Genomic DNA, 23156 nt, shown 5'->3' with positions numbered 1-23156 from the left:
CCCGCCCCCAGCCCCGCCCCGCCCTGCCCGCGCCTGCGCACCGGCTGCTGGGCGGGAACTGGTCGCGCCCGGACCCGCGACCGCTTCCACCCGCCTTGGGCGGTATCGGCCACGCCGCGGTCGGAGGAAATAGACGCCGGGCCTGAGGCTCTTGGACCTGAGTTATTAGGTTGGTGCAAAAATCATTGCGGCGGCCAGGAGCGGGGGCTCACGCGTGTAATCCCATCATTTGGGGAGGCCGAGGCGGGAGGATCACCAGAGTCAGGAGGAGTTCAAGACCAGCCTGGCCAACATGGTGAAACCCTGTCTCTGCTAAAAGTACAAACATTAGCCGGGCGTGGTGACGGGCGCCTGTCATCCCAGCTGCTCCGGAGGCCGAGGCAGAATAAGCTATTGAACCCGGGAGGCGCAGCTTGCGGTGGGTGAGCCCAGATCAAGCCACTGCACTCCGGCCTGGCGACAGAGCGAGACTCCGTCTCAAAAAAAAAAAAAAAAGAAGAGAGACTTAGGGTGCATTCCCTGCTTTTTAAGTTATATATTTATTTATTTTGAAACGATGTCTTGCTCTGTCGCCCAGGCTGGAGTGCAGTGGCAAGATCTCGGCTCACTGCAACCTCCACCTCCCAGGTTCAAGCAATTCTCCTCCCTCAGCCTCCCGAGCAGCTGGGATTACAGGCACTCGCCACCACCCCCGGCTAATTTTTTTGTATTTTTAGTAGAGATGGGGTTTCACCATACTGGCCAGGCTGGTCTCAAACTCCGGACCTCAGGTGATCCGCCCACCTCGGCCTCCCAAAGTGCTGGGATTATAGGCGCGAGCCATCGCGCCCAGCCGCACTCCCTGCTTATAAGCACCAGTCCCTGGTCCTGTTTTAGAAGGCTATTGTATCTTGGCCTCTGCTAGCTTCAAAAACTAAGGCCCAATGAGATAGTTTGTGCCTGTAATCCCTGTTTACTGCGGAGGCTGAAAGGGCAGGGATTTTTTTTTTTTTTTTTTGCTTGAGACAGGGTCTTGCTCTGTTGCTCAGGCTGGAGTGCAGTGGCACGCTCACCGCTAACTGCAGCCTTGACCTTTTGGACTCAAGCAATCCTCCCACCTCAGCCTCTGGAGTACCTGGGACTACAGGCGAATGCCACCACGCCTGGCTAATCTTTTTAATTTTTGTAGAGACAGGATCTCACTATGCTGCCCAGGCTGGTATTGAACTCTTGGGTTCAAGCAATTATCCCACCTCAGCCTTCCAAAGTGCTGGGATTACAGGCATGAGCCATCACACCCAGCTGAGATACTGTTTTTCGAGTCCTTGTCGTGTTCTGTAATATAACTACGTGGTTCCTGAAAGAATGGAGGCAAGGAGTCAGCCTACCGCTGTGAACTGTCTTAAGGCCAAGGACCGACCTTTCTCTCCTCGGGGTCCTGCTGACCCATCAGAATAGGGCTGAGCCAGGATGGGGCTCAGGATCGTGGCGAGGATGTGTATGAGTGTGCATGCACTTGTGTGTGCATGCCTAACATCCAAAACTAGATATAAATTATCTTTAAATTCTCCATTAGTTGGCCAGGCGCGGTGGCTCACGCCTGTAATCCCAGCACTTTGGGAGGCCAAGGCGGGCAGATCATGAGCTCAGGAGATCAAGACCATCCTGGCCAACACTGTGAAACCCGGTCTCTACTAAAAATACAAAAATTAGCTGGGCGTGGTGGCATGTGCCTGTAATCCCAGCTACTTGGGAGGCTGAGGCAGGAGAATTGCTTGAACCGGAGAGTCGCAGGTTGCAGTGAGCTGAGATCACACCACTGCACTCCAGCCTGGCGACAGAGCAAGACTGTCTCAAAAAAAAAAAAAAAAAAAAAATTCCCCATGAGTTGTGTGGAGGTGTCAGTACCTTTCCCCAGCAAGAGAAGCTTCTCCATATCAGGCGTATCCTAGCCATGGCCCCGAAACTAACCAGCCAAGAGGGAAATGTGAGACAGGCCCAGGCAGGCTTCCTGGATGTTAGATGCAGGAATAAGATGTGCTCTCTGCTCAAGAGGGTGGGCCTCCTTGTGTCTCCCACAGCCTGTGTGTCCACCTTCCCCATTCCCCACCCTGGCAGGCCCGTCAGGCCTGCAGCCCGGGAGAGGAAAGGGTGAGGTGGTGTTTGAAGGGACCTGTCTCCTACGAGCTTTGCTGGTTGGACTGTCAGATGACAGAACCGTGCCTCTGAGCCCTGGAGAGGGAGGCACCTCTGTGGTCTGGAGGCCCCCAGTGCTTCAGCAACTCCTCACTGACATGGAATAGTCCAGGAATCAAGCTGGGATCCAGGGGACTGGGGCGGGGGGTACAGCGCAGCACTGGACCCCACATTCCCTTCCAGCAGAGCCTGCGTGCGCTTCGTTTCTAGGGGGGTTTTTTTGTTTGTTTCTTCCCAGGACAGAATCTTGCTCTGCCACCCAGGCTGGCGTGCAGTGGTGCAATCTCGGCTCACTGCAACCTCTGCCTCCCGGGTTCAAGCAATTCTCCTGCTTCAGCCTCCAGAGTAGCTGGGATTACAGGCACCCGCCACCACGCCCGGCTAATTTTTATATTTTTTGTAGAGATGGGGTTTCACCATATTGGCCAGGCTGGTCTCAAACTCCTGACCTCATAATTTGCCCACCTCAGCCTCCTAAAGTGCTGGTAGTACAGGCATGAGCCACCACACCTGGCCTGGCTTTATTTTTTTTTTTTAGATAGAGTCACTCTCTGTCGCCCAGGCTGGAGTACAGTGGTGTGATCTCAGCTCACTGCAACCTCTGCCTCCCGGGTTCAAGCGATTCTTCTGCCTCAGCCTCCCGAGTAGCTGGGACTACAGGTGTGCTCCACCACACCCGGCTAATTTTTGTATGTTTTGTAGAGATGGAGTTTCACGATGTTGGCCAGGCTGCTCTCAAACTCCTGACCTCAGATGATCCACCCACTTTGGCCTCCCAAAGTGCTGGGATTACAGGTGTGAGCCACGGACCTGGCCAAAGCCTGGGGTTCTCTAACTCGTTTCTGGGGCCTGCCCACCACTTTTCTTGCCAGTGCCCGTCTTCCAGGTTCTCCCCAGGCTGCTTCTGCCTGCCTTGTCCTCTTCCTGCCCATCATACCACACTTTCCCACCAGCATGTCCTTCATTCGCTCTGACTCCTCTCACCACCCAGCCTAACCTGACTGAAAACCCTGCAGCAGGACAGCAGGAGGCCTCTGCCTCTAGGTGCCGTGTGAGAAGCAGCTGTGAGGTCGGGCTCACCCCTGTCATCCCAGCACTTTGGGAGGACGAAGCGGGCGGATCACCTGAGGTCAGGAGTTTGAGACCAGCCTGGCCAACATGGTGAAACCCCACTTCTATTAAAAAAAAAAAAAAAAAAAAATTAGCCAGGCGTGGTGATGTGCACCTGCAGTCCCAGCTACTGGGGAGGCTGAGGCAGGAGAATCAATTGAACCCAGGAGGTGGCAGTTGCAGGGAACTGAGATCCTGCCACTGCACTCCAGCCTGGGTGACAGAGTGAGGCTCCGTCTCAAAAAAAAAGCAGCTGTGGCATTACAGTTCACCACACCAGCCTGTGGATCCCTCCCTCCCCTGTTCGCTGGGCCAGCTCTCTGAAGACTCAGTTCAGGCCGGGCGCGGTGGCTCACGCCTGTAATCCCAACACTTGGGGAGGCTGAGGCAGGCAGATCATAAGGTCAGGAGTTCAAGACCAGCCTGGCCAATATGGTGAAACCCCCGTCTCTACTAAAAATACAAAAAAAATTAGCCGGGCATGGTGGCGTGCGTGCCTGTAATCCCAGCTACTCAGGAGGCTGAGGCAGGAGAATTGCTTGAACCTGGGAGGCGGAGGTTGCAGTGAACTGAGATCGCACCACTGCACGCCACTCCAGCCTGGCGAGAGAGTGAGACTCCATCTCAAAAAAAAAAAAAAAAAAAAGAATCAGCTCAGGTGCAAGCGAGGCCTTCCTTGAGTTCTCCCAGGTCCTCTGCCAGGAGGTTTGTTGTTCCACCGAGCTCTCATTGCACCTGCATGAGCTCTAGCATGGCCCTTTGCATATGATGCTCGAATCACTGGTAGATGTGTTTGTTTCCGACCTAAACAAGAGCTCTTCAAGAGCAAGGCAGCATCCAAGGGCAAGGACCATGTCTTGGTCACCTTTGGATCCGCAGTATGTATGGCAGTGCCAGGCACAGAGTGGGTACTCATTATATACTATTTGGGTTTTGCAGGGGTTTTTTGGCAGGGTCTCTTGTTGCCCAGGCTGGAGTACAGTGGTATGATCACGGCTCACTGGAGCCCCAACCTCCCAGGCTCAAGCTATCCTCCCACCTCAGCATCCCGAGTAGCTGAGACGATGTCACATACCACCACCATTGGCTAATTTTTTAGTTTTTTGCAGAGACAGTATGTTAGGCAGTTCTTGCACTGCTCTAAAGAAATACCTGAGATGGGGTGATTTACTAAAAAAAGAGATGGCCGGGTGTGGTGGCTCACACCTGTAATCCCAGCACTTTGGGAGGTCAAGGCGAATGGATTGCTTGAGGCCAGGAGTTCAAGACCAGCCTGGCCAACATGGTGAAATGCCATCTCTACTAAAAAAAAAAAAAAAAAAATGCCAGGCGTGGTGGTGGGTGCCTGTAATCCCAGCTACTCAGGAGACTGAGGCAAGAGAATTGCTTGCACCTGGGAGGCAGAGGTTGCAGTGAGCTGAGATGGTGCCACTGCACTCCAGCCTGGGCAACAGAGCGAGACTCCGTCTCAAAAAAACAGAGAGAGATTTAATTGGCTCACAGCTCTCAGGTGTTAACGAGAAGCATACCACCCACATCACTCAGCTTCTGAGGAGGCCTCAGAGAGCTTTTACTCATGGCAGCAGGTGAAGAGGGAGCAAGTGAGTCACATGGTGAGAGCAGGAGCAGGCGAGAGAGAGGCTAGAGGTGCCACACGCTTCTAAATGACCAGATCTTGCGGGAACCCACTACTGCAAAGACAGCTCCAAGTCGTGAGGGATCCACCTCATGATCCACACACCTTCCACCAGGCCCCACCTCTAGCACTGGGGATCACAGTTTAACGTGAGATTTGGGTGGGGACAGATATCCAAACTGTGTGGACAGAGGTGATGCTCCTCAGGGTCTAGTTGTTGAACTCTGGAACACCAGTGAAGAGAACGCTGGTGTATTAGTCTGCCAGGCTGCTGTCACAGAATACCACGAACTGGGCGACTTAAGCAACGGAAATTTATTTTCTCACAGTGCTGGAGGCTAGAAGTCCAAGAACCAGGTGCCAGCAGGTTTGGTGTCTCCTGAGGCCTCGCCCCTGCGCTTGCAGGCAGCCGCCTTCTCACTGGGTCCTCACAGGGCCTTTTTCTTCGAGCCAGTGTAGAGAGCTCTGTTCTCTCTTCCTCTTTTTATAAGCACACTAGTCCTATTTAATTAGGGTCCCACCCTTATGACCTCATTTAATCGTCTGTTGTTTTTTCTTTGAGACGAGGTCTCACTGTCTTGCCCAGGTTAGCCTCAAACCCCTGGTCACAAGTGATCTTCCCACATCGGCCTCCCACAATGCTGAAATGACAGGTGTGAGCCACTGCGCCCAGTCTCATTTCACCTTAATTACTAATTTAAAGGTGCCATCAGGGCTGGGCGTAGTGGCTCACACCTGAAATCCCAGCACTTTTGGAGGCCGAGGTGGGTGGATCACTTGCAGTCAAGGGTTCGAGACCAGCCTGGCCAACATGGTGAAACCCTGTCTCTACTAAAAATAGAAAAATTAGCCGGGCGTGGTGGCGGGCGCCTATGATCCCAGCTACTCAGGAGGCTGAGGCAGAAGAATCGCTTGAACCTGGGAGGTGGAGGTTGCAGTGAGCCGAGATCTTGCCACTGCACTCCAGCCTGGGAGACAGAGAGAGACTGTCTCAAAAAAAAAGAAAAAAAAAAGTGCCGTCACCAAAGACCGTCACACTGGGGGTCAGGGCTTCAACCTACGGATTTGGAGGAAACACGATTTAGTCCATCATAACTGGAGACCTTGAATTTAGAAGGTGGGGGTTGGGGCCAGGCGCAGTGACTCACGCCTGTCATCCAGCACTTTGGGAGACCAAGGTGGGAAGATCACTTGAGGTCAGGAGTTCAAGACCAGACTGGGCAATGTAGCAAGACTCCATCTGTACAAAAATTAAAATCAGCCAGGGAGAGTGGTGTGTGCCTGTAGTCCCAGCTAGTCAGAGGCTGAGGCAGGAGGATCACTTGAATGCATGGGTTCTAGGTTACAGTAAGCTATAGTTGTGCCACTGTACTCCAGCCAGGGGAGCAGAGCAAGACCCTGTCTCAACAACAACAGAAAAACAGGGAGATGGGGGTCGGGTGCTGACTTCACCTGAATTTCACTGTGTGATTTTCTGTAGCAAGCCTGCCGCCCTCTGTGAACCTCAGCTTCTCGACGTGTAACAAACGGCCAATTGTATGGGATTGTCAAGAAGCTGAAACGAGATCCTGGCTGGAGGGTATTTTATGAACTATACATTCCTACACAATTATAATGACTTAGTTATTTGTCCTATCCATGGATCACCTGGAAGATTACAATGTGATTTAAAATGCATTCTATCATTCAACTGGCATGCAGTGAATATTGTTGTCCTTATTTCTCCAGAGATACCTAAAGGGAAAGTTTGTTTATAATTTGTACCCACTCCTTGTAGAAAGGATTCAGGCAACCAATGATGAAAACACTCATGCTTGAACGTGAAGGTTCTGCCTGTCACTTCTCACAGAGGCTGCAGAAAAGGCCCAGGAGGCTGTTGATGACATGAACGACCACCAGGAGAAGCTGGAGCAGGCTGATGCACAGAAGGGCGGAGAAGAGGGACACATGCCAGACAACAGCTGTAGAGGGCTCCAGGCAGACGGAGTTCCAGAGCAAACGGTCATACAGATAATTCCTATCCCAAAAAATAAGGAGACCAGGGGTCGGGCAATAAGTAAGGAAAGCCCAACAGGCAACCCCGGTAGCACACGGGGGCCTGTCCTGACTGGGTCACGGGACTGGGCTCGGGAGGGTGACCACTCCTGCTGCATTTGCAATTTCCTGAGCATCAGAGGAGCAAGATGCTAGGACGTGTGACCCAAAGGAACTTGTCGTTCATCTGTGTGTCTTTTTGTCTCTCTGCCTCTCTCTCTCTGAGAAGACCAAGCCCGAGCCTCCACCCATTTACCTACTATGCAGGTCCTGGAATGGGTAACCGTATTTCCAAGCTTGTGTCTGATTGAAGGATGAAGTGTCAAACATGCAAAAAGGACCATCTTTCAGAGCAACTCCAGAAGTGACGAAGCAAATCAGGGCTCCAAGTAAAGCCAGGCCACTTGACAACAGAGCAGTAAGCACCTGCGGAGTGAAGGAGAAACGGCGAGCTAAGACCGGGTCGCGGCACGGGAGCCTGTGGGGCGGTCCGCACAGGTCTAACGTCTCTGGTCTCAGGCGTTCTGTCCTGTCACGGGGGAGAATTCTATCCATGGCACACAAGATAGAAGCAGTACCCAAAGTGGGGAGGCCAGTGAGCGGTTTCCAGGTAGAGCCAGGAAGGGCTGGGAGAGAAAGGACCAAGAAGGAGAATCGCAGAGTCTTGGCCCCGGATCTCCCTGACTCAGCAAGTTCGCCTGAGCCGCTGGGCAGCTTGGCATCACAAACCTTTTGCAGATTACAGCCATTCGGGCTCTGAGCTGAAGACGCAGGTTATCACAGGCCCGCCTCTGACTCCTCTGAGGAAAAGGTGCATTTTCAAAAGTTCCAGGCTCCCAACTCTGATTTTTCTCTTTTTCAAATCAAGGATAAAAAAAAGGAAGCGAGGGAAGGAAGGAAGGAAAGAAGGGAAGGAGAGAAGTGGGAGGGAGGGAAAGAAGGGAGAGAAACAGCGAGAGAGGAGCTGCAGCCAGACTCTGAAATGACTCCACTTCTGTCGCTGCATTTCTCCAGCCAAGAGCTCCCATGGCGATCGGTGTGTGCCCTCACTGCCCTCCCAGAAAATAACTGGGTTTCCTTCCTTGACAGGTTTCTAGCCTGCTTATATATTGCCTGCCTGCCTGCCTTCCTCCCTCCCTCCCTTTTCCTTTTTTTTTTTTTTTTTTTGAGATGGAGCTTCACTCTTGTTGACAAGGCTGGACTGCAGTGACGCAATCTCAGCTCACGGCAACCTCTGTCTCTGGGTTCAAGCAATTCTCCTGCCTCAGCCTCCCGAGTAACTGGGACTACAAGTGTGCGCCACCACACCCAGCTAATTTTTGTATTTTTAGTAGAGATGGGGTTTCACCGTGTTGGTCAGGCTGGTCTCGGACCTTGTGATCTGCCTGCTTCAGCCTCCCAAACTGCTGGGATTACAGGCATGAGCCACTGTGCCTGGCCCATATTGAATTCTTTCTTAGGGTTCTAGATATTTTTCTCCCTCCTCCAAAAATGTGTATTTTAAAAATTTGAATAATACCTACATAGCATTTTTCTTCAGAGTCATGGAGTCATTTTCCCATTGATGTCAAGCTGGTTTGGAGTTGGAGAGGGATTGGAGAAAGGTGTATAGTAAGTTTTGGCTCTGAGTTAAAAGATTCAAGATGAACTAGTAAGCCTAGGGCAGTGGTTCCCAAACTGGGGTCCCTGTCCAGCTGCATTACATCACCTGAGAACTTGTTAGAAATGCAAAACTTCCTGCTCCCCCGACTCCTGAATCAGAAGCTCCGGGGAGGGAGCCCAGCAATCCATGTGCTGGCCAAAGCCCTCCAGGTGGTTCTGATGCACACTCAGTGTCAGAACTACGTGCCTCGGGGAAAACCAGATGGGACTGAGAACAGACAGTACATGAATGAGGACAGTGAAAGAAAAGTGCAAGTGTTTATTTATTTAGAGAGGGGTCTAGCTCTGTCGCCCAGGCTGGAGTGCAGTGGCGCCATCTCGGCTCACTGCAACCTCCGCCTCCCGGGTTCAAGCGATTTTCCTGCCTTAGCCTCCCAAGTAGCTGGGATTACAGGCCCCCGCCACCACGCCCAGCTAATTTTTGTATTTTTGGTAGAGACAGGGTTTCACCATGTTGGCCAGGCTGGTCTCGAACTCCTGACTTCAAGTGATCTACCCACGTCAGCCTCCCAAAGTGCTGGGATTACAGGCATGAGCCACCGTGCGCAGCCTATATTTAATTTTTTAACATGTAACTGAGTCAGTGGGCTTCCCAACATGTGGGCTGCAGATATCAGAGCAGGCTGTGGAGTTACCGTAAGGCCACAGATTTATGTCTGAGACCGAGTGAGTGTGTGTTTTTTTTTTGAGACGGAGTCTGGCTCTGTCCCCCAGGCTGGAGTACAGTGGCCGGATCTCAGCTCACTGCAAGCTCCGCCTCCTGGGTTTTACGCCATTCTCCTGCCTCAGCCTCCCGAGTAGCTGGGACTACAGGCGCCCGCCACCTCGCCCAGCTAGTTTTTTGTATTTTTTTTAGTAGAGACGGGGTTTCACCATGTTAGCCAGGATGGTCTCGATCTCCTGACCTCGTGATCCGCCCGCCTCGGCCTCCCAAAGTGCTGGGATTACAGGCTTGAGCCACCGCGCCCGGCCAAGATCTTTCAAGTTTATACAGTTGCTGCTGTAATTAATAAGGTACAAATTTATTCTGGGCCTCAGTTTATCTGTAAAATGGAGGGGTTAGATTAGAATCTAGTGATTAGATAATCTCTGGAAAAGTTTCCTGTTCTAAGAAAATATTAGTTAAAATAACTAGGAAAATTTCTATCAATGACACTTGATTACAGTGTCATAACTCAGTCCATATTGTCCAGCACGCTAAGAGAATAGCAGTTCCTCACACTGGTACAGACATCTGGGCTTCACTAAGCACTACTCCCTTGACTTGCTCAGCTCCCATTTTATAGATGAAAGCCTGAAACTGGAAAGATGAAGCAACTTGCCAAGGAACTTAGCAGTACCGAGGGTCACAGTGAGGACCTGACTTCAGGCCCCAAGACCAAAACTGCCTCTTTACCATCCTGCCTCTAGAGTAATGGAGGTGGAGACATTCTCGGTGTTAGAAGAGTGGAATCTGGTGCTTACACTTCGACAGAGCCCACTCTTACTGAAGCAGCCGTATCTCCAGCCCATCAAGGAGATGAGGATAGCGGCAGTGAGTACCTGCAGGAGAGAGAAGAATGTTGAGATGGGGAAATTTACTTTGCCAGCTGTTTCTAGGTGTGCCCACAGCTGTTGAAATAGAGTGGCTGGGCACCTCCCATGAACTCAGTTGTCCTCTTGACTCTGACTCCAGGGACCCACAGTTGGGTGACTAGCCTGATCTAACGCTGTGGATGTGTGGATGTTAACTTTCACACCTGATCTGCCTGGTCCCAAGTTAGTCTTCCTGTCTCTTAAAGCTTCTGCAGACCCAAGACCAGCTTGTTAGAATAAACTTTCCTGCAAGGAATCAAAACACTCTTCCCGTGCCACCTTCCTGCTCCCCGCCAGGGATCTCTTTGAGAGTTCGCGTTCAGGGAACCCCAGACACTTACCATGAGGCCTCCTCCCCAGAGCCCAGTTCCCAGCATGGCATGCTTGCCAATGAGGCCCCTCAACAGGTAGGTCACATCCCAGTTAGGAAAGAGGAGTGCCATGTTGGCCCCAGCAGCAAACAGGGCTGCAGTCCCAAGGCTCAGCCCCAGGATACGGGAGCAAGTCCGTGAGCTTGCCGGCGTGCAGGCAGAGGACAGCATCCTGGAACAGATAGAGAGTCGCGGCAGCTCTGCTGTCGGGGGATGGTCCGAGAGCGTGCCGGCGTGCAGGGAGAGGACAGCATTCTGGGACAGATAGAAAGGGAGTTGCGGCAGCTCTGCTGTGGGGGGATGGGGAAGGGAACTCCAGCAGCATGTGATGGCTGGGGGAAACACTACAGAAACCGCCACCTTCCAGGGACAGACCAATGAGCCAAGCAACCTGCTTAAAAAACTGCTCCTTATGAATCTTCCCCAGGGACTAGGATTTAATTGTTTCCTTTTCTACTAACCCCTGTCCGGACATAAATAGTTTGCATTCCATCATATTTTGTTTATGCCTCTATTACAGCCAGTGATTATTTCTATCTGACAAAAATAAATGTTTAAAGGTGGCTTCGTGATGTCCATTGTCCCCACTTTTATTCAACGTTGTGCCGGTCCTAGCCAGCGCAATACGAAAATAAAAGGAAGCAAAAGCCATACAGATAGGAAAGAAAGAAGTAACATTGCCGGCCAGGCGTGGTGGTTCACGCCTGTAATCCCAGCACTTTGGGAGCCCGAGGTGGGTGGATCACGAGGTCAGGAGTTCAAGACCAGCCTGGCCAACATGGTGAAACCCTGTCTCTACTAAAAATACAAAAATTAGCCAAGCACCGTGACGGGCGCCTGTAATCCAGCTACTGGGGTGGCTGAGGCAGGAGAATTGCTTGAACCCGGGAGGTGGAGGTTGCAATGAGCTGAGATCATGCCACTGTACTCCAGGCTGGGTGGGTGACATAGCAAGACTCCATCTCAAAAAAAAAAAAAGTAACATTGTTATTATTCACAGATAATGTGATCACATTATGCAGAAAATCCTAAACATTATTAGAACTAACAGGTGACTTTAGCAAGGTCATAGAATAAAAGATTAATATACCAAAGTTCTATTCTATTGTATTTCTATATACAAGCAATGACAAATTGAGGATTGAAATTAAAATATATTTACAATAGCATAAAAATATAATACATATGGATGAATTTAACAAAATATCTGCAAGACCTGTATAGTAAGAATTGCAAAGCACTGCTGAGAAAATGAATGGAGACCTAAATAAATGGAGACACACATACCATGCTCCTGAACCAGAAGACTCAAAATCATTAACATGCTCTCCCTAAATTGATGCATAGATTTAAAGCAATGTCAGTCAAAATCCGAGGAGAGTTTTGTTATAGCAATTGACAACCTGAATCCAAATTTATATGGAAATGCAAAGCAGTTTTGAAGATTGGCCAAAGGAATTTTGAAAAACAAAGCTGGAGAACTTACGCCATGTGATTTCAAGACTTACAAAGCTACAGTAACTGAAGACACTGAAGTCACGGCGTAAGGACACATATATGGACTACTGGAACAGGCTGGAGCTCAGAAATAGACCCAATCCATGACAAATGATTTTTTTTTTTTTTCTTGAGACGGAGTCTCACTCCGTCACCCAGGCTGGAGTGCAGTGGCGTGATCTTGGCTCACTGCAACCTCCACCTCCCGGGTTCAAGCGATTCTCTTGCCTCAGCCTCCCAAGTAGCTGGGACTACAGGCGCCCGCCAGCACGCTTGGCTAATTTTTTGTATTTTTAGTAGAGACAGGGTTTCACCGTGTTAGCCAGGACGGTCTTGATCTCCTGACCTTGTGATCCACCCGCCTTGGGCTCCCAAAGTGCTGGGATTACGGGCGTGAGCCACCGTGCCCGGCTGATAAATGATTTTTTAAGAAGATAACAATTCAGTGGGAAAAAGTCTCTTCCACAAATGGTGCTGGAACAATACATACGCAAAACAAAACTACCTTCACTATTACTTCATAACATATTCAAAAATTCACTTGAAATGGAGCTTGGGTCTAAAAGCTTTATAAAATTTCTAGAATAAAACAAAAACACTGGGACCTTGGGTTAGATAAAGGTTTCTTAATGAAATGCAAAAAGCACAATCCACAAAACATGATTAATCAGACTGCTTAAAATTTAAATGTCGGCTGGGTGCTTGCCTATAATCCCAGCTACTCGGAGGTTGAGGCAGGAAAATCGCTTGAACCTGAGAGGCGGAGGCTGCAGTGAGCCGAGATCACGCGACTGCACTCCAGCCTGGGTGACAAGAGCAAGCGACTCCATCTCAAAAACAAAATCATGCTAAATGAAATAAGCCAGACACTAAAGGACAAATATTATATGATTCCACTTATATGAAATATTCAAAACAACAAATTTACGGAGAAAGAAAGTAGATTGGAGGTTACCAGGGACTGTAGGGAGGAGAGAATGGGGAGTTATTGTTTAATGGTTACAGAGGTTTGGGTTTTTTTGTTTTATTTTTTGGGGTTTTTTTTAGAAGAGTCTAACTCTTGTCACCCGGGCTGGAGTGCAGTAGCACGATCTCAGCTCACTGCAGCCTCTGCCTCCCGGGCTCAAGCAATTCTCCTGCCAAGTAGCTGGGACTATAGGCGCCCACCACCACGCCGGGCTAATTTTTGTATTTTTAGTAGAGACAGGGTTTCACCATGTTGGCCAGGCTGGTCTTCAACTCCTGACCTCAAGTAATCCACCTGCCTCGGCCTCCCAAAGTGTTGGTATTACAGGCATGAGCCACCACGCCCGGTGGTTTTGGGAGTTTTTTTGGAGATGCAGTCTCACTATGTTGCCCCAGCTGGTCTTCAACTCCTGGGCTCAAATGATCCTCCAGCCTGAGCCTCCAGAGTAGCTACGACCAGATTCGGACCACTGCCCACGGTGTAATGGTTACAGACTTTCTGTTTGGGGTGACACTGCCCACGGTGTAATGGTTACAGACTTTCTGTTTAGGGTGAAGAAAAGTGTTGGAAATAGATAATGGTAATGGTTGTACATCATTGCAAATGTAATTACTGTCACTGAATTGTACACTTTAAAATGGTTAAAAAGACAAATTTGATGTTACATACTTTACCACAATAAAAAATCAATTTAAAAACTTGCAATTACCCAAATACTTATCAGTGATCAATAGGTGAATCAAGACAAATTGTGTTATCATACACACGAGTTCTATTAGGTAATAAAATGAGTAAATTTCTGATACATATAACAACATGGATGAATCTCAGAAGCATGATGTTAAGTGAAAGAAGCCAGAAACAAAAGACTACTCACATGTTTCTATATAGATGAAATTCTAGAAAAGGCACTTTTAACAGAGAGCAGATGAATGGTTGTCACGGGCTGAGAATGGGGTAGAGGGTTAGTATGGGGCATGGGAAGCGTTCTGAGGGGGTGGAAGTGTTCTGTGTCTAGATTCTGATGGTGAATACATAACTTTATGCACTTAAAATTGGTGCATTGTATTGAATTTTAACTACATATCAATAAAGCTGATTACAATTAAAATGTCATATCTAGATAAATTATAAAATGTCTCTTCCACTGCTTTTCTTATATTCCTTTCTCCCTTTCTCTCTTTTATATGTTCATTGATATGTGAACTTCTTGTTTTTTAGAAAAATATGAATTAAGGTCAGGCGCGGTGACTCACACCTGTAATCCCAGCACTTTGGGAGGCCAAGGCAGGTGGATTACCCGATGTCAGGAGTTTGAGACCAGCCTGATCAACATGGTAAAACCTCGTCTCTATTAAAAATACAAAAAATTTGCCAGACCTGGGGGTGGGCACCTGTAATCCCAGCTACTCGGGAGGCTGATGCAGGAGAATCGCTTGAGCCCAGGAGGCAGAGGTTGCAATGAGCAGAGATCTTGCCATTGCACTCCAACCTGGGCAACAAGAGTGGAGCTCATATATATAAAATATATGAATTAAAACAGACTAGTAATATTTGGGCAGATGCACGTCAATGTGGATCTGAAAAAACTTAGCGTCATGACATCCCCAGGAAGTGGCCTGTTCCCACTGTGCAGTTCTGTTACATGTCTGTCTCCCCTTAAGACTATTTATTTATTTATTTTTAATTTAAAAAAAATTATTTTTGGCCGGGTGTGGTGGCTCACGCCTGTAATCCCAGCACTTTGGGAGGCCAAGGCGGGCATATCACCTAAGGTCAGGAGTTCAAGACCGGCCTGGCCAACATGGTGAAACCCCGTCTCTACTAAAAATACAAAACTAGTTGGGTGTGGTGGTGCATGCCTGTAATCCCAGCTACTCAGAAGGCTGAGGCAGAAGAATCACTTGAACCCAGGAGGCAGAGGTTGCAGTGAGCTGAGATCGCACCACTGCACTGCGTGAAACTCTGTCTCAGAAAAAAAAAAAAAAAAAACATGTAATACAGGTGAGGTCTCCTTATGTGGCCCAGGCTGGTCTCAAACTCCTTGGCTCAAGGGCCCTCCCACCTCAGACTCCCAAAGTACTGGGATTACAGGCATGAGTCACTGCACTTGGCCTCTTGAGGCTCTTGACACTCCTATAACACATTGCTTTGCACTTAATCAGAAAATATGTGTATATAGGCTGGGCACAGTGGCTCATACCTGTAATCCCAGCACTTTGGGAAGCTGAGGTGGGTGGATCATGAGGTCAGGAGTTCGAGACCAGCCTAGCCAACATGGTGACACCCCATCTCTACTAAAAATACAACAAAATTAGCCGGGCGTAATGGCAGGTGCCTGTGGTCCCAGCTACTCAGGGGGCTGAGGCAGGAGAATGGCGTGAACCTGGGAGGCGGAGCTGGCAGTGAGCCAAGATTATGCCACTGCACTCCAGCCTGGGCAACAGAGTGAGACTCCGTCTCAAAAAAAAAAAAAAAAAAAAGGCTGGGCGTGGCAGGCGCCTGTAATCCAAGCTACTCAGGAGCTTGAGGCAGGAAAGTCACTGGAGCCCGAGAGGCAGACATGGCAGTGAGCCCAGATCATGCCACTGCACTCCAGCCTGGGTGACAGAGCGAGAGAAGGGAGGCAGGCAGGCAGGCCGGCGAAGGGAAGGGAAGGGAGGAAGGAAATTATATATATATATATATATGATATGGATCAGAGGCTCTCTCTATGCACACACATATATCATACACATATAATGTATAATGTGTGTATGTACACACACACACACGCACGCAGTAGTCCTCCATATCTGCAGTGGATATGTTCCAAGAGCTTCAGCAGATACCTGAGACCACAGCTCACACCAAACCTTGTATATTCAGATGCTTCTCCACTTACGATGGGGTCGTGCTCCTACAAACCCATTGTAAGTCAAAATATCCTAAGTCCAAAAGGCATTTCATGCTGGCAACATAGTAGACAGTACCTGACTCACAATGGTTCAACTTAGGATTTTATTTATTTATTTATTTATTTAGAGATAGGGTCTTGCTCTGTCACCCAGGCTGGAGTGCAGTGCACAATCATTGTTCACTGCAGCCCTGATCTGGGCTCAGGTGATCCTCCCACCTCAGTCTCTCGGGTAGCTGAGACCGCAGGCATGCGCCACCATACCTGGCTAACTTTTTAGTTCTGCAGAGACAGGGTCTCACTATGTTGCTCAAGCTGGTCTCAAACTCCTGGCCTCAAGTGATCTTCCCACCTCCACCTCCCAAAATGTTGGGATTACAGGTGTGAGCCACTGCGCCCGGCCCCAACTTACTTTTGACTTTATGACAGTGCAAAAGCAATGAGTATTCGGTAGAAACCATAATCCTATCATAACGTGTAAGGAGTTAACTTATGATGGAGTTAGGTCCCTAGAAACCTGTCGTAAAGTTGGAAAATTAGAAGTCAAACCATCATAAGTAGAGGACTGTCTGTACTATGGTTTTTCATATGCATACATACCTATAGTAAAGTTGAATTTATAAATTAGACACAGTAAGAAGTTCACAACAACAATAATAAACTAGAACAGTTACAACAATATACTGTAATAAAAGTGATGCGGATGTGGTCTTTCTCATTGAAAATAGTTCATATAAGTTCTTTAAACTGCAGTTGACTACAGATAGCTAAAACCTTGGAAAGCAAAGCTGCAGATAAGGGGGGATTACTTTACATCACACATAAATAATGAAATATTTCAGAGCATAAAGAATTAAACATTGGGGGAGGGCCAGGGCTGAAAAACTATCTATAGGTACTGAGCTCACTACCTGAGTGACGGGAATTACTCATACCCTAACCTCAACATCACACAATAGACACATGGAACAAACCTGCATATGTATCCCCGAATCTAAAATAAAAGTTGAAATTATATTTTTAAAATTTGCATCAAAGGCCAGGCACAGTGGCTCATGCCTGTAATCCCAGCACTGTGGGAGGCCAAGGCGGGCAGATCACTTGAGGTCAGGAGTTCAAAACATCCTGGCCAACATGGCGAAACCCCATCTCTACTAAAAATACAAAACTTAGCCAGGCATGGTGGCGGGCACCTGTAATCCCAGCTACTCAGGAGGCTGAGGCAGGAGAATCGCTTGAACCCGGGAGGCAGAGGTTGCAGTGAGCCGAGATAACACCACTGCACTCCAGCCTGGACCACAGATAGAGACACTGTCTCAAAAAAAAAAAAAAAAAAATTGCATTAAAAAAGAATTAAACATAACGAGTAAAATATATGTGTAACTTGTGTGGGATAATTAACACCCATGGAAACACAACCAATTGTAAAACATAGGTCATTACCCATCACATCACTGATGTTCCAGGTGTGTACTCTCCAATACTGCCTTCTTTCTGGATTCGTTCCTAGGAACCACTATCCTACATTTCATCTTCATGATATCCTTTTAAAAACAGTTTTACAACTTAGGAACTCAAAATTTTTTTAGAAACATGGTTTGTCAAGTGTTTTCTATTTTTTCAGACTGTAGTTTTTTTTTTTTTTTGGAGATGAAGTCTCGCTCCGTCGCCCAGGCTAGAGCAGTGGCGTGATCTCAGCTCACTGCAACCTCCACCTCCCGGGTTCAAGCAATCCTTCTGCCTCAGCCTCCCCAGTAGCTGGGACTACAGCCGCCCACCACCATGCCCAGCTAATTTTTGTATTTTTGGTAGAGACGGGGTTTCACCATGTTGGCCAGGCTGGTCTTGAACTCCTGGTCTCAAGTGATCCGCCTGCCTCAGCTTCCCAAAGTGTTGGAATTACAGGCGTGAGCCACCGACCCCGGCCAGACTGCAGCTTATGGTAAAGACGACAAACACTGAGACAGAACACTAAGCAGGCTGTTTAGTTTGGGGGTATGCTTTGGCCCCTCTCCCTCACCCTACCCCACAGCCCTCCGTGACCTTTGCTTCCTCTAATCTCAGCCCACACTCATCTCCTGCCCCTCCCCTCCCCACAGGGAACTTTTGGCTGCAATTCTTCGATTTCGTTACGATGAGTTGCCTTGACCGCATGCCCTGTCCATTGGGTATTAGCCCTCCAAGCCATGTCTCCCACAGTGAATAAAGAGCTTGTCCAGATGATCTCAGCAGAGGGGAGGGGTGTCCTGGGAGGGTGGGGGCAGGGGAGGGGAGGGGTGCATCAGGAGGGTGGATGTAGGAGAGGGGAGGGGTGTCCTGGGAGGGTGGGGGCAGGAGAGAGGAGGGGTGCACGGGGAGGGTGGGGGTAGGAGAGGGGAGGGGTGCACGGGGAGGGTGGGGGCAGAAGAGGGGAGGGGTGTCCTGGGAGGGTAGAGGCAGGAAAGGGGAGGCGTGTCCTGGGACGGTGGATGTAGGAGAGGGGAGGGGTGCACGGGGAGGGTGGGGGTGGGGGGGTGCACGGGGAGGGTGGGGGTAGGAGAGGGGAGGGGTGCACGGGCAGGGTGGGGGGGGGGGGGTGCACGGGGAGGGTGGGGGTAGGGAGGGGAGGGGTGCACGGGGAGGGTGGGGGCTGGAGAGGGGAGGGGTGTCCTGGGAGGGTGGGGGTAGGAGAGGGGAGGGGTGCACGGGGAGGGTGGGGGCTGGAGAGGGGACGGGTGTCCTGGGAGGGTGGGGGTAGGAGAGGGGAGGGGCGCACGGGGAGGGTGGGGGTAGGAGATGAACTAACGGTGACCCTTGGCCGGGCGCGGTGGCTCAAGCCTGTAATCCCAGCACTTTGGGAGGCCGAGACGGGCGGATCACGAGGTCAGGAGATCGAGACCATCCTGGCTAACATGGTGAAACCCCGTCTCTACTAAAAATACAAAAAAAACTAGCCATGCGAGGTGGCGGGCGCCTGTAGTCCCAGCTACTTGGGAGGCTGAGGCAGGAGAATGGCGTGAACCCGGGAGGCGGAGCTTGCAGTGAGCCGAGATTGCGCCACTGCACTCCAGCCTGGGCGACAGAGCGAGACTCCGCCTCAAAAAAAAAAAAAAAAAAAGGTGACCCTTACCCCGGCGACCCAAGGGTCCTGGGGCAGGGTGGGATCAGGAATCGGAAGGGATGGCGTGTCTCTTCCCCGTCAACCCTCTGGCTGGCAGGCCACTGGACTCCTCAGTCACAGCAAGTAGCCTGTCCTGCTCCTGGGAGCCGGGCGACTGTGGAGAACAGCCCCCCTCACAGCGGCCCACAGTGCTGCGATGCCCCCGCATGTCCGCACAGCCTCCCTCCAAGAGGGTCCCATCATGCAGTGCGAGGCTTTCAGTGTGTAATTCTGTATTGAGGCAAATTAACCACCCAGGGTGTCAGCAACTCTCAACTTTAACCCACTGCCCACTCAGATGACTGACGGGGGCCCAAGGAAAGATGGGTGTGTGGTGGCCTCTCAAGCAGGTGCTCTAGATCATAGGGCCAGGAGACGCCCTAGTGCAGGAACGCATTCAGTGCCTTCAAATCACACCACCTTTGAGAAAGGACTGTCTAGACACTTCACCAACATCCACCCCCCGACAATCTCTTCTACACAAATTTTCCCATCAGAAAAGTCTTTTTTTTTTTCTTTCTTTTTTTTTTTCTTTGAGACAGAGTTTCACTCTTGTTGCCCAGGCTGGAGTGCAATGTCCCGGTCTTGGCTCACTGCAACCTCCACTTCCTGGGTTCAAGCGATTCTCCTGCCTCAGACTCCTGAGTAGCTGGGATTACAGGTGCCCACCACTACGCCCGGCTAATTTTGTATTTTTAGTAGAGACCGGGTTTCTCCAGGTTGGCCAGGCTGGTCTTGAACTCCTGACTTCAGGTGATTCACCCGCCTCGGCCTCCCAAAGTGCTGGGATTACAGGCGTGAGTCACCGCACCCAGCTCAGAAAAGTCTTAAAGGGGAAACTAAAAATGATGGACAACGAGGGGAAAACTACCAGCTGGAGCATGGCTTTTGGATGAGTGGAATTCAGAGGCCTGGCTGTCCGCCAGTCAAACACTAAAAGCGCTTGCCGTGCTGCGGCCTCGTGTGAATTTCCCCTCCTCTTCCTGACTTTATTCCCCCTAGAAATTGTAACATTTGGAGAAACGCTTCCAAAAATGTGAACCAGGAGGTGAGCAAAGAGCTGGGCTAATTTGATATCTGAAGAGACAAGCAAGATCAGAAGGTAAAACCTTAAAACCAGGCTGTTGGGGAGTTCCTTGTTCTGTCCTGAGGTCCTGGCTAGGTGAGCAAATCATCGGCTAGATGTTAGGGCAACAACAGAAGTGATCGGCTCAATTCCATGGAGGAAGAGAACTCACGTTCTCTGCCCCCCTGGATCGCCCTCGCCACCTAGCAAGCCTTTTCTTTCCTTCTTTCTTCAGTCGGATATTTTTTTTTTTTTTTGAGGCGGAGTCTCGCTCTGTCGCCCGGACTGGAGTGCAGTGGCCAGATCTCAGCTCACTGCAAGCTCCGCCTCCTGGGTTTCCGCCATTCTCCTGCCTCAGCCTCCCAAGTAGCTGGGACTACAGGCGCCCGCCACCTCGCCCGGCTAGTTTTTGTATTTTTAGTAGAGACGGGGTTTCACCGTATTAGCCAGGATGGTCTCGATCTCCTGACCTCGTGATCCGCCCGTCTCGGCCTCCCAAAGTGCTGGGATTACAGGCTTGAGCCACCGCTCCCGGCCCAGTCGGATATTTATTAAGTGATCATTACCTGACAGGCTCTTGCTGGGGGCTAGGGATATCATGACGAAAAAGATGTAATCCCTTTTCTTGAGGAGCTTAAAGTTTACTGGGGACACAGTTAAGGCAAAAAGCAATTCTGGGTTTTTGTTTTTTTGTTTTGTTTTGTTTTTTTGAGACAGAGTTTCGCTTCTGTCGCCCAGGCTGGAGTGCAGTGGCACAATCTCGGCTCACCGCAACCTCCAGCTCCCCGGTTCCAGCGATTCTCCTGCCTCAGCCTCCCTCGTGGCTGGAATTACAGGCACGCGCCACCACCCCAGCTAATTCTGTTTTTAGTAGTGACGGGTTTTCACCATGTGGGTCAGGCTGGCCAAAAAGCAATCCTAATGAAGTGTGGTAAGTGCTAGAGCAGACACGAGCAGGGCCGGAGAAGGCCCCGACCCCAGTAACGTCGGGTGACTATGAGGGGATGGCCAGGCAGTTGTCACACTGTCTTTCTAAAATAATAATTGGCCACAGCCAGCGTCAGGGAAAGACAGTCTCCCAACAGATGGAAAATACCTGAACCTGGTGATCAACAGCTTCCTGATAAGAGCTCAGGGGTTGGGCGTGAGCGCCCAAGCATGTGCACTAAGAAGCAAAATGGCGGAGTTTAGCTGCTTCCTGACGGTCCTCCAGCGCCGCTCCGCTGTAAGGGCACAGCGCCTCCAGTGAGCATGCGCACGACTTCAGTAACCCCACTGCGCATGCGGCCCCTCCCAAGTGCCTGTGCGGCGGCCTTGGGGTGTGCGGACAGCCCACCCCAAGGGAAGATCAGGGGAGAAGAGACGGAGACCGCGGAACCATCCCAGCGTAGAAAACCCAAGTCAAGGGCTGAACAGCACGCTTGGGTCTCTCAAGTCGCGCACTTGGCCCTCTTCCAAGTATACTTTACTTCCTTTCATTTCTGCTCTGAAAGTTTTTAATAAACTTTCACTCCTTCTCTAAAACTTGCCTCGGCCTCTCCCTCTGCCTTAAACCCACTTCTGCCCCTCAGCTGAATGTTTCCCCCGAGAAGGCAAGGATTGGGTTTGCTGCAGACTCGCTGGATTCGCCGCTGGTTGCAGTAAGTACCAGGCAGAGGCATCCAGCTTAAGGCGTCATGGAAGCCCATGGAGGAACCGAATCCTATCTGGCAGAAGCAAAACGAAGCCTCCCGCAGGAAAGGCTGCCCACGCCCGAACTTGAGGGACAGTGAGGTACTAGGCAGGGAAGAGTATCCTAGGTGCAAAGGCCAGAAGTTGACAGACGAGGAAAAAGGAGAAGGTAAGTGAATTGCGCAAAGCCACACAGCCGCCAAGCTGCAGAGCCAGGCCCGCTGGAGTGGAAACAGGCACTCTCCTCTGTGAGGCTGCGCTGTTCCCTGGCCGCCACCTCACCCTTTCATCTCTGCTTACCTGCGTCTGGTGTCAAGAATCAGAATGGGAGAGAAAGAACCTGGAGAAAGGCTGGCTCTTCAGAGTGGGGCTCCACCCCTGCAGCCCCAGGGCTGGACCTGAAGGTTGTCTTTCCAGGACTCTTTCCAGGAGGGCCAGGGAGGCTCTCTATATACGTAGAGGTCACCCAGGCGTGTGTGCGCCCCACGCCCCTGCCCACAGGCCTGCATGGAGGCGCTTCCGCTCCTCGGAGAGCCCTGTCCTGATGACCCACCCTCTGCTCACTTCCATGTGATTCTAAGGCAGGAAACAGGAGGCCTCATGAGCTCCACGGTCCTGCTGAGTCACTGGATGCACCCGTGAGAACCACCTCACCCTCCGCTCTCCCCAGACAGCAACGCTTTCCACACCCCAGCTGTTCCTGTCCTCCTCTGCCACCCCGCAAAGAATCTGGGCTCTTTGGCAGAACAGCACCAAGGAGGGCAGCCATCCCTTTTTCCTCATCACTCTCCTTACCTTGCCCTTGGCTGACTCGACGTGTGGCATGGTTCCTGTACTAGGCTTCTAACTTTTTTTTTTTTTTTTTTTTTTTTTTGAGACAGGGTCTTACTCTGTCACCCAGGCTGCAGTGCGGTGGCGTGATCTCGGCTCACTGCCAGCTCCACCTCCCACACTCAAGCAATCCTCCCATCTCAGCATCCTGAGTAGCTGGTACTACAGGCACCTGCCACCATGCCCGGCTAATATTTGTATTTTTAATACAGACGGGGTTTTGCCATTTTGGCCAGGCTGCTCTCTGACTCCTGACCTCAGGTGTTCGCCTCAGCCTCCCAAAGTGCTGAGATTACAGGTGTGAGCCACTGCACTTAGCCTCCTAATTGTTTTGTTCAAGCCCCAGGCCACTATCATCTTGTACCATACTCTCACCAAATTTCTGAGGATTTTGTGGTGCTCTCTGCATGGGAGATCGGTGACCCTCTATGGACAAGCTCCTATTCAAGATTCAGTTCAAACACTCCAGTGAAGTCTGCCAGGATTTCTTTTTTTTTTTTTTTTGAGAGGGATTCTCACTCTGTAG

At 50.4% G+C, this 23156-nt stretch overlaps 1 protein-coding gene and 1 long non-coding RNA gene across 2 annotated transcripts; one reads left to right on the top strand and one right to left on the bottom strand.

The window, feature by feature from the left end:
* Positions 1-58: 58 nt before the first annotated feature.
* On the top strand, positions 59-11195 carry LOC117084483. Its single transcript, XR_004437474.1, has 3 exons — positions 59-169; positions 6650-7373; positions 9904-11195. It is a non-coding gene; the product is annotated as an uncharacterized LOC117084483 (long non-coding RNA).
* TM4SF19 (transmembrane 4 L six family member 19) lies at positions 6489-22714 on the bottom strand. The gene is made up of 5 exons (XM_033213215.1): positions 22100-22714; positions 10534-10735; positions 10082-10159; positions 7212-7381; positions 6489-6938 (listed from the first exon to the last, which is right to left on the bottom strand). Exons 2-5 carry the CDS (start codon positions 10732-10734, stop codon positions 6758-6760), a joined length of 630 nt encoding a protein of 209 aa, XP_033069106.1. The 5' UTR covers position 10735; positions 22100-22714; the 3' UTR covers positions 6489-6757.
* Positions 22715-23156: the final 442 nt, after the last annotated feature.

Source organism: Trachypithecus francoisi, unplaced genomic scaffold (assembly GCF_009764315.1).
Source record: "Trachypithecus francoisi isolate TF-2019V2 unplaced genomic scaffold, Tfra_2.0 Lachesis_group0, whole genome shotgun sequence".
Taxonomy (NCBI): domain Eukaryota; kingdom Metazoa; phylum Chordata; class Mammalia; order Primates; family Cercopithecidae; genus Trachypithecus; species Trachypithecus francoisi.
Note: the sequence above shows the minus strand (reverse complement) of the source record. Positions and strands in the feature narration are given on the sequence as shown.